Source organism: Carassius gibelio, chromosome B7 (genome assembly GCF_023724105.1).
Source record: "Carassius gibelio isolate Cgi1373 ecotype wild population from Czech Republic chromosome B7, carGib1.2-hapl.c, whole genome shotgun sequence".
Lineage (NCBI taxonomy): Eukaryota > Metazoa > Chordata > Actinopteri > Cypriniformes > Cyprinidae > Carassius > Carassius gibelio.
In genome coordinates this window covers 25,130,486-25,141,929 of record NC_068402.1, presented here as the reverse complement: position 1 = coordinate 25,141,929, position 11,444 = coordinate 25,130,486, and the positions used below count along the sequence as shown (strand labels likewise).

Below are 11,444 nucleotides of genomic sequence, written 5' to 3'. Positions count from 1 at the left end.
AAAACATCTCGATAGGATTAAATAGAAACCCATATTTAATATTTATTTGATTGACAAAACTGCAAACAAAATTTTCAATGTTTTCACTGACTAAATAAACAGTAATCTGTAAATATAAGATAAATGGGACAGAAACACGTTTCACACTGTGTCACGTCAACTTTCCTTTTAATTTCAGTGTTCAATTGTTTGTAAATCGAGGATAATAATTGTTTCTTTTTCAGCTGCCCATCAGTCTGTGGTCATCATTGCCTGAATGTCCTTTTCATGATCGGTCACACATGTTCAATATTCAGACAGATCTGGACTGAACATTCACTCTGTCTACCGTGCTTCTGTAGCACATGCAGAATGAGAGCTGGAATTGTCTTGGTCTAATAACCATGGACTTCTCATGAAAGATGTAATCTTGATGGCAGTATGCATCTCTGTACAATGCCAATAAAAAGCCTCCATGTCTGTGTACCCTCACACATTCCAGTTACCCATACCTGATAAACCCCCATCCAATGAGAAATGTTAGCTTTTTGCATCTATCACTGGTAAAAGTCTGGAAGACCCCATTTGTCTTTAATTTTTATATCTCCCTTATCTTACACACTCAGTTCAGTTCACGGAGCTCTCTTTTACCAAGCTAATGAACTGAATCGGGAGTGTTAAATAAGAGAGACATGCAAAATGTGCATAGCAGAGGGTCCACATGACCAGGACTAAGAACCAGGCCTAGGGATAACCAATGAATGGAGTGCACCTGGCATGCAGAATTAGCTCCAACCCTAGTCAAACACACCTGCATTTGCCAAACAATTAATACAATTTTTTAAGCACATCAATATACATAGTAACACAATTTATCTCTGAAGCACAGAACTTAAAAAAAAAAAGAATAGACAAATAGTAGCCTATTATGATATAAAGTAAACTACAATATATAATTAGCAAACACATTCTTGTTATTTTGTAAATGTATGCAGACAGCACAATGGTTCTTAAGAACATTCCTGGAGGACCCCCATCACTGCACAATATGCATGTCTCCTTAATTAAACACACCTGATTCAGGTCACCTGTTCATTAATACAGACTGACTGACTTGAAATGGATGTGTCAGACAAAGGATATTGTAGCCTACTCTGTGTGACAAAATGATGACTCTTACATCCAGGTACGTTTACAATAGGTGTTTTCATAAAGTGGTATTACATTTAAAAATATTTTGATACATTCATTTTTATCAGATAAGCGGATGTGTTCTGACAGAAATATTTTCAAAGTGTAGTTCGCTGGTAAAGTGTTTAACCCTCAATCTTTCCTGGGTGTCAATATGACCCCAATCGACTTTTCATTAGTTAAAAAAAGGGTTCCCTTCATCTCAGAGGAATACAATTTTGTGACTTTTCTTACATTATTTATCTATCTATCTATCTATGTATCTATACATACACAAAAAACTGGCCTTGATTCGGTTGTTCTGAAGGTGTGTAAAAAAAAATAATAAAAAAATTAATCAATCTTGTCTTTGGAAAATGAATGGGAAATTCAACAATTTATTTATTTATTTTTTTTCATCAAAAAACACTTACACACACACACTCGGACAGAGACACATGTGCACACATGCTCTCTCCCTCTCTCACACTCACTCACTCACACACACACACACACACACACACACAAAGACACTTACACTCACACAGAGACCCAGGCACACTTGCCCTCTCTTCCTCTTTCTCTCACTCACACTTTCTCTACAACCTTCTCTCTCTCTCTCTTACACGCACAGACACTTACACTCACACAGAGACCCACGCACTCTCTCTTGCCCTCTCTCACTCCCTCTCTCTCACTCTCTATCTCTCACACAAACACACACCCACAGAGAGAGAGAGAGAGACCGAGAGACACAGGCACAAATGCTTTCTCTCCCTTTCTAACTCTCACTCACTCAAAAAATGTGTATGGAATAATTATTTTATGTGTTTTACACCATGTATTTCACATATTTTTTGGTAGTTTGTTATTGCTTTTATGTTCAGTGTTCAGAATGTGATTGTAGAAAAAAATATTTGTTGTAGGCCTGTACATTTACACCTGTTTATTTCTGGATATTGCTGTTGCTTATTTACACTTTTTTTTACTTTTTTTACATTTTTGTATTTTGTATACATTTGAATCATTCAAAGGTTCAATAATATGCAAGTACAGTCTGACTCAAAATTTTGTCCTTTAGGTGTGACCTAGGTGGAATTTATGAGCAGTTGGCCTCATCCAGTAAAATGAATGGCTTTCAATTGCCCTTTGCTTGTCAAAACAAGTGTCAAAACACTGGCATTCCTTCATGACCCAGTAAACGGTGTGAAGAGAGTTTTTCCAGAGGCAAATACGTGTGGACTAATTCTGAGGCTCCCAGTACACGCCACGTATGATAGCTTCAGCAGCCACATGATCAGGTAGAGGTGGTGGTATTATAGTTCTTTAAAAAACTGCAATACAAGATTCACCCTGTGTCCGTTCCTCCTTTTAAAACTTTTGAATGTCTTGTTTTAAATGTGTCGGATACTCACTCTGCTCTCCATTCTGCCATGGTCACTATCTACCGACCTCCTAAACTGAATAAGGACTTTCTGTCTGAGTTTGCTGATCTTCTTTCTATATTGTCTGTCAGATTTAAGAGAATTTTGATTCTGGGTGACTTTAACTTGCATGTAGATCAGAAAGCCTGTCTCTTGGCCAAGGATTTTCTATCACTCTTGGACTGTTTTAATTTTTCTCAGTTTGTAAATGTCCCCACTCACTGTAAAGGACACACGTTAGATTTAATTATTGCAAATGACTCATCTCTTTCTAATCTCTCTGTTGTGGATGCTGGACTTTCTGATCATCTAGCTATCTTTTTTAATATTGAAACATTTCAGTCTAGTAGAGAGACTTCACGAACTATTTCTTTCCGTAAATGGCAATCAATTGATCATGCTATTTTTGCAAACTCGATTGTCTCTTCTTTAGTTGACATGTCTTCTGCTCCTCTCGAGGATAAAATTTTAGCATTCAATAATGTCCTTACAGCCAACTTGGACATCTTTGCACCCATAAAAACACGTAATGTTTCATTTGCACAGTCAGCCCCCTGGTATAATGGTGAATTGCGTATACAGAAGGCTGTGTGTCGGAAATTAGAGCGAAAATGGCGTCACTCTGGTTTAAATGTGTTCCACCAGGCATGGAAAGATTGCTTGTCAAACTACAGAGTAGCCATTGAAACTGCAAGATCTGCCTATTTCTCAAACATTATTGATAATAATCAAAGCAATCCCAGGAAGCTCTTTCATACAATTAACAGTCTGCTTAAAGCAGATGGTGTCAGTTCTATGACTTTATCTGATGGGCTGTGTAATGAGTTTCTCAAATCTTTCAGTGAAAAAATTTACAATATTCGAACAAATATCCATTCCTTGCAGTCTGCAGATCTACCAGTTAATACTCCTAGGTTCTCTGGCATTCCTTTATCCAAATTTACTTTATTACAACCTGAGATGCTCTGCAACCAGGTTTCTGGTATGAAAGCTACCACTTGCATACTTGATCCCATGCCTGGTAGCCTGTTTAAATCCTGTTTTGGTCCTTTATGTCCCTCAGTTCTTGCTATAATAAATGACTCTTTGTCAACAGGGGAGGTGCCAGCAGCACTTAAAACTGCTGCGGTTACTCCTATTTCAAAAAAGCAAAACTCTGATGTGAATAATCTGTCAAATTATCGCCCAATCTCAAATCTATCATTTCTGTCTAAAATCTTGGAGGGTGTGGTTGCAGCTCAATTAAACAAACACTTAATTGAAAATAAACTATTTGAGCAACATCAATCAGGTTTTCGAAAATTACACAGCACTGAGACTGCGTTGGTGAAAGTCGCTAATGACTTACTAATTGCCTCCGACTCCGGCTCCACGTCCATTCTCATTCTCTTGGATCTCAGTTCAGCCTTCGACACTATTGACCATGCCCTACTACTTAATCGCCTCGAACATGTATTTGGCTTGTCAGAGACTGTTCTTGACTGGTTCAAGTCCTATTTCACTGACCGTAGCCAATTTGTTTTTATGGGTGGTTATAGGTCCAAGGTTGGTTCTGTTCATACGGGTGTTCCACAAGGTTCAGTCTTGGGTCCTCTACTCTTTAGTATGTACATCTTTCCACTTGGTCAATTACTACAATCTCTAAACCTTAACTATCACTTTTATGCTGATGATACACAGATTTATATCCATACTAGACCGGGTCAGCAAGTGAACGTTGGGCATCTTTCTAACTGTATTGCTGAGATAAAGATTTGGATGTCCAATAATTTTCTGTCTCTAAACGGCTCAAAAACAGAAGTCATGCTCCTTGGATCTCCACATCAACTGCGAAAGGTTGGGTCTCCTACTCTGTCTGTTGATGGCGTTGCACTGGAGTTTAAGTCCAAATTAAAGAATTTGGGTGTCATATTTGACGCCACACTGTCATTTGAGCCTTTTGTCCAGAATACAGTTAAGACATCGTTTTATCACCTCAGAAATATAGCCCGGCTACGTCCTATGTTATCCTTTTCGGTAGCTGAGAAGTTGATTAACTCTTTTGTCTTTTCGCGCATTGACTACTGCAATGGTCTTCTAGCTGGGGTATCTAAATCATCACTGGATAAATTGCAATATCTTCAAAATTCAGCTGCTAGAGTACTATCTGGGGTCAAGACCAGGGACCATATAACTCCAGTCTTGGAGTCCCTGCACTGGCTACCTGTTAGGTACCGTATTGATTTTAAAATCCTTATGCTGGCCTATAAATCTCTGCACAATCTGGCACCTGAGTATTTGACTGATTTATTAATCCCCTACACACCACGTCGCAATCTGCGCTCCTCTCAGAGTGGTCTATTGGTTGTTCCGAAGACACGGCTTCATACGTGGGGTGACCGAGCATTCTCTGTCTATGCTCCTAAGCTCTGGAATTCTCTCCCGGCCGACATCAGGGAAGCACATTCATTAGTGACTTTTAAATCTCTTCTTAAAACATTTTATTTTAGGATTGCTTTTACATGAACTTGATTTTATGCGTTTATTTTCTTGTACTTACATTGTGTTTATTCATTTGGAGTTATGCTTGTATGTAAAGTGCTTTGAGAAAGCTACTTTTAAAGGCGCTATACAAAATAAATATATTATTATTATTATTATTATTTTGGGCATTGTACAGTCCCCACATTTTGGTCTAGCCTGAAGTTTTTTTTTATTTTGGTTGTTCATGTTGAAATATTAGGATGTTTTTGATGACAATGCCTTTTATATATATATATATATATATATATATATATATATAATATAAGGCTTGTTCTGTTTTTATATATATATATATATATATATATATATATATATATATATATATATACTTGTTCTTTTTTTTTTTTTTCTGTTGAATTCGAAATGTTTGACGTTGTCTTTTAAGTCTTCAAATTAAATGTTTGATACCAATCAAAATGTACTCTGAATTTTATTCACATTTTTAGATTAGTATTGTAATAACCCAAAACTTCAAATGCGTTTGTCATTAATGAATTTAAGACACAGAAAACTTCTCACAACATACAATAACACAGCAATGCTGATTTATCATTACTAATTGTACTTTTATTTCTGAAAATGAGCAAGCAGTACAAACAGTGGCTTGAAATAATGTCAATTGCAAAAAGACGGAAAAAAAATGTAACTGGAAAAGTGATGCCATAAAACTGAAAAATTAGTTGTATATTAAATGTTAAATTTTAGTGAAATCATTGTTTATCCTACAGGCCAAAAGTTACATATTTAAGGGACATGCTAAATATTTGCGTCTCCATACATTATTCTAAAAAAAAGTTTGATCAACATGAAGATCCCCATTCCTTTAAGACTTTGAGACTTTAGATTTTTAATTTTAAAAATCCTTTAAGATTTTTTTTTATCCTCCAATGTGTGGATATTTCTTGTCGAAGTGAATTTCTCGCTATATCAGCATAGTTTGTGGCTAAACATTTTGTAAAGCCTGCATTTTTCTGAATTGTACCTATATGTTTCCAATAATATTCATTGTTTCACTGTTATGTGGAACACATCTCTTGCAGCTCAGTCAACAAACTCATCTGCAAAGTTCATCTGTTGACTTAAAATGTTGAAAACATTCATATATATGAAATCTATATATATATATATATATATATATAAAACGCCAACACAAGATTACATCCAATATAGATCTAAATATGCAAACTTGCTCAATCACTTAGGCTGCTGGCGCCCTCTATAGGCATTTACATTACATATTGTACATACGTTTATTGTTTAGATGAACATTCCTTTATGTTTTTTAACAGTGTTCAGTGAAACCATATGATTACTCGCTTTTAATGTTTTATTTAAACCAATTATTGCCTCATCGTTACAGATATTTTAAGTCTACTTTTAAAGATTTACAGTTTAAGCAAATATTTCAAGTCTTTTCTGTATTACAAAAAAAATAAATAAATCATCAGTAGATTGCTCATTTAACAAAATAATCGTTAGTGACAGCCCAATTTAAAGTGTTTCAAAATGCACCTGAATTTTTAATACACTTCTTTAACAATTTTATTAAAATACCTTTTCATTACCTTCTATTGACCAAAATTATTTAGCTCAATGGTTGATATGCACATTTTATGGTCGACATGACTCTGAAAACAGGACAAACTGAGAACCGTAACAGAGTGTTAAGTAAAATTATTAACATAACCAATATATCAAAAGTAAAACCTCAGAATGGCACAAATCAGAATAATGTTTAATAATTAATGTGTGTGAATTTATGTTGATGTTATTGTGAAAATACAACTAATTTTCAGCTCTGTTGATGGTGTATAATTTGTAGTAAAATAATGTAAAACCAAAAAATTATTTAATTTAACTCTATTTGAGGTATTTTGTGTCACAGTCAGTTGAGGCGGTTTACTTATCACGCTCTGTTGAGGTGACGTCAGTTGAGGCGGCGTACTGATCACGCGTCTGTTGAGGCGGCGTACTGATCACGCGTCTGTTGAGGCGGCGTACTTGTCACGCGTCTGTTGAGGCGACGTACTCTTATGACACGCAAAAGTACACGACTGTCGACTTCGGCAGGTAATCCTGTCACATTCCACCCGCCATATGGCTCTAAGCGCCCTCTTCTTCTTCTTCTTCCCCCTACACACACACACACACACACACACACACACACACACACTGCTCGCATATCAGTCGACGCACACCGGCAGCCCGTTGTTCAATGTTTGTGTTGATCGCATCTGCTTGAGTGAATCTGTGCCGCGGGAGCAGCAGAAGAAGAAGAAGAAGTCTAGCTGAATGACGAAAACACAAACAGTGCTGAGCAGCAGAGCTTTGAGGGGAGCAGCGGGAAGGATGTCGACATATTACTGACTTGTGTTGAATGTCGTCGAGACGAGTGAACCGCGCCGTGTGTTTTGTAAGTAGTCCAGCCGCTATCTTTCTATGCCGTGTGTCGCGCAGGAATAAGAGCCGCAGCCTTGCAGAACTGGACGGAACATTTTGTTGGCGTCAGGACATAAATCATTCCACCAGCATCTCGAAACTGGAGAACTGCTCCTAGTAAACATGAAAAACGAAACAAATGCGTCAAATCAGTGAGCGCGCCTGATTTCAATTAATCTAGTTTGATACATTGTAGCGAGCTGTGCAACTATCAAATACTCCTATACATACAGCGCTGTTCTGCATTGAAATAATGGTCGATGCAGCAGGAGTGAGTTCATTTAAACCAACAGAGCAGGAGACGTTTGGCTAAGACTAGTTTTTGTACTCTGATGGGTTTTGTTTAGGGACGTTATTGAAACTTCTTATCACATAGATTGGTTGCTATTTAATGTATTGTAAGGCTAGCAGCGATCAGCTCACCCGAATGACCATGTTGTTTACATTACCCATCGTCTGAGAAATCGATAAAGGTGATGTCATTGTATTCCAGCTATATGTATATATATTATATATATTTTTTCCCTGTATATTACACACATAGCCATACATATGTATTTATCCATATGTATGTGTGTGAATCTTATGTATGTTATGTATATATAATTATGGGTGTGAGTGCATTGTGTGTGCTGTGAAAGTCTGTAAAGGGTGACACCCCTGGTACAGTATGATTAATAATATAATGGGCAAAAAAAAAGAAAAAAAAATTGAATTCAAAGTCAGACCAGATGCTTTACCGTGATCCAGAAACTAAAAGTAATATAAAAGTTCTACGAATTATTTTCACAGGTAAGGCTACATGACAGGTGGAAGAGCTAAAAATAGATTTTCAAATGGAATACTTGATGGAGTATCCAGCTGAACCTGATATTTGTAATATTTTAAAATAGGGCACAGTGATTCAGATGACCCATCATTTCTTTTTGATCTCCTTAGCAAATAACAGAGTTGTTTAATAACCTTTTTGTATTTAGTTTATTAAATGTCAAAGGGTTTTACATCTGCTCCATATGCAAGGAGATATATATGTATAAAAAAATACATATTTTAAGAAGGTTGTCAGAATACGTTTGGAAGGAATTAAATCACACAGGATGTGAGTGAAATAGATTCTTTTAACACTGCACCAAGCATTTGAACTAATAACACAAATAGATCACTGTCAGGAAACGTATATAAGTTTCCTCTGGCAACCTAAAATAGCTTTTCTTTTTGTCTAGCGTTACGTCACACGACACAAGCGTAATATCATCTGTATTAGATACTCAGCAGGATGAACACTTCTCTCCAGGAAAGTGCTATACTTTATATAGATTTCGAGTGGCTTCCCTTTTTTACTATTTTCACTTTGAGTTTTATTTCCCAAATTCTTTGTTTTCTCAAATGTCTTTGTTCCTTGTTTCCCCTCAGCTTCAGACGCCGCAGCAGTGAGAATGACGGAGTATAAGTTAGTGGTTGTTGGTGCAGGTGGCGTGGGCAAGAGCGCTCTGACCATCCAGCTCATTCAGAACCACTTTGTTGATGAATACGACCCGACCATTGAGGTAAAGTCAAGCTGGTATTTTCAGACATTTGCCTTTGTTATTTATTTATTTAACTATCCTCAGTTCAGAAGAGTGTTACTTAAATTCAAATATAATACACATATGAAACATCAAAATGTCATCTGGGGGTAAAGCATTCCTGCCACTTTAACCAAACAGGCCACAGTTTTCACTTTCTTTTCAGAAACATAATACATTTCACTGTATATTTCCATATCAACTGAGCAGTAGGAGAATTTAGAAACATTGAACATCTATTCAAATGATATTAATGCCCTGCTCTTCCTCACAGGACTCGTATAGGAAACAGGTGGTGATTGATGGAGAGACGTGTCTGTTGGATATCTTGGATACTGCAGGTCAGGAAGAGTACAGTGCAATGAGAGACCAGTACATGAGGACCGGAGAGGGCTTTCTCTGTGTCTTTGCCATCAACAATACCAAGTCTTTTGAGGACATTCATCAGTACAGGTTAAATGAAAGAAATATGTTGCTTATTTTATTTTAATTTGATATAAATACACTATTCTAAATGTTTGTTTGTTTTCATTGCTTTTAAAAGGGAACAGATTAAGAGGGTTAAAGATTCAGATGATGTGCCCATGGTGCTTGTGGGTAATAAATGTGACTTACCAGCACGCACTGTGGACACAAGACAAGCCCAGGAACTGGCCCGCAGCTACGGTATTCCCTACATTGAAACCTCAGCCAAGACAAGACAGGTTAGAAACATTTTGACCGAATAAATTCTGTTATATAACATTTTATTATAAAATTCCGTCAAGTGTCAAGCTGCCGGAATTGAAAAATAAAATTTCTTTATTGGCATCTGAGGTTCCGTGAAGAACATTTTTAACATCCATGAAACCTTTCCATTGCACAAAGGTCCTTCATGGTGGAAAAAAGTTTTTTTAGAGTACGGTACTGAAATGTTCTTTGTGCTAAGACAAAATGGTTCTTTTGGGAACTGTTTGCTGAAAGGTTCTTTGGGGAACCCTAAAATGGTTCTTCTATTGCATCCCTACAAAAAAAAAAAACATTTTGGAGCTTTTATTTTTAAGAGTGTGGCTGCATGTGCAGCTCAGGATAAACTATCACCAACAGGCAGAACGTAAGAAGAAAAGCCTTAGTTAGTGTGTCTGTGTGTGTGTGTTTCTTTTTAGGGAGTGGAAGATGCCTTTTACACTCTTGTCCGTGAAATCAGGCAGCATAAGCTGAGGAAACTGAACCCGCCAGATGACAATGGCCAAGGCTGTATGAACTGCCGCTGTGTGGTGTCATGATCCTGGTAAACATGTTTTATTCTGTAAGCTGCTAAACCATGCAACCTAGTATATATTCATATGATTCTCAATAAATGAAACATACAAGTAATCTAGTGTATATTCATATGATTCTCAGTCGATTAAACATGCAAGTATTCCTGGATAATTAAGCCACTGTGTACCGCTGCTCATGTGTACTCAGTTCTCCCCTTCTCTTCGCAGTGAATGTTCATTTGACCTGGTTTTCAGAGCAGTGCAGCCTTCCAGACCACAAACACTGCAACACCTACACAGATGCTGGACGTTAAGAGCAGACTGTGTAAAAGGGAAATCTTTAATCTGGCAGCCCTGCAGTCTTCTTAGGGATTTTCCCATCTCGCTCCTTCACTGGAGATGTAATAAGTTGTACCTCATTTTAACGGTCTCAACACTGGAGTTGCTACGACTGGATGAAGCTGTCACACTTAAATATATTTACATTAAACAACCTATCTACTCTTAACTGGAATTAATAGCTCAGAAAATAACCTCTCATATTGCTTTGTCAGATGTGGATGTTAGAAAAATACTTTACGAGATGGAGAGGAGAAATACTACATCAGTTATATTAGCATATGTCTGTATGTGAGAAAGATTTGTATTATCATTTGCTTGGAGCAAGTCTAACCTAATAAAATGTACATAATTCATGGCGTTCTCTTGCAAAGAGGACTTTTAGTCATATGCAGTGTGTTTATCACAGGTTATGGTGCAATAGATTGCAATTAGAGGCTAAACCTCCGATGAGTCTTTATTTTGCACAAGGTTTAGGACAAAATGTAGAAGTGGAGGACTTTATTCTTTGTTTGCTTCTGGTTTTGAATGGGCCTCAGGGTCTATGTGGCTTGGTATTCAGATGTGATGCTTTTTATTTATGATAGACAAATGCATTGCAAATAATTGCATTGGCTAAAGACGTCAGATCTCTTCAAATAATAATCATAGTTGTTGGAAAATGAATGCAAAGTTACTATAAACTTAAATCTTGGACTGAAAAGCCTTGTTGATATTCTTGCCATGCACTGTGCTGTACCCATGTTCAGGGCATAAGCTTGAAA

The 11,444-nt window shown here is 36.9% G+C and overlaps 1 protein-coding gene across 2 annotated transcripts; it reads left to right on the top strand.

The window, feature by feature from the left end:
• Positions 1-480: 480 nt before the first annotated feature.
• Positions 481-11,383, top strand: LOC127961820 (GTPase HRas). Of its 2 annotated transcripts, none has more exons than XM_052561094.1 (6): positions 481-1,165; positions 8,949-9,082; positions 9,375-9,553; positions 9,645-9,804; positions 10,246-10,370; positions 10,570-11,383. In XM_052561094.1, the coding sequence occupies exons 2-5, from the start codon at positions 8,972-8,974 to the stop codon at positions 10,363-10,365; spliced, it is 570 nt and encodes a 189-aa protein (XP_052417054.1). In that variant the 5' UTR covers positions 481-1,165; positions 8,949-8,971; the 3' UTR covers positions 10,366-10,370; positions 10,570-11,383. The 2 variants fall into 2 exon arrangements, with proteins under 2 accessions (XP_052417054.1, XP_052417053.1); XM_052561093.1 differs by lacking the exon at positions 481-1,165 and adding an exon at positions 7,222-7,509.
• Positions 11,384-11,444: the final 61 nt, after the last annotated feature.

Bases quoted from the DNA above. Each gene is read 5' to 3' on its own strand.
- LOC127961820 (XM_052561094.1), top strand. From the start codon at position 8,972: ATGACGGAGTATAAGTTAGTGGTTGTTGGTGCAGGTGGCGTGGGCAAG. The intron at 9,083-9,374 runs GTAAAGTCAAGC...TCTTCCTCACAG, and splicing joins AATACGACCCGACCATTGAG to GACTCGTATAGGAAACAGGT. The intron at 9,805-10,245 runs GTTAGAAACATT...GTTTCTTTTTAG, and splicing joins CCTCAGCCAAGACAAGACAG to GGAGTGGAAGATGCCTTTTA.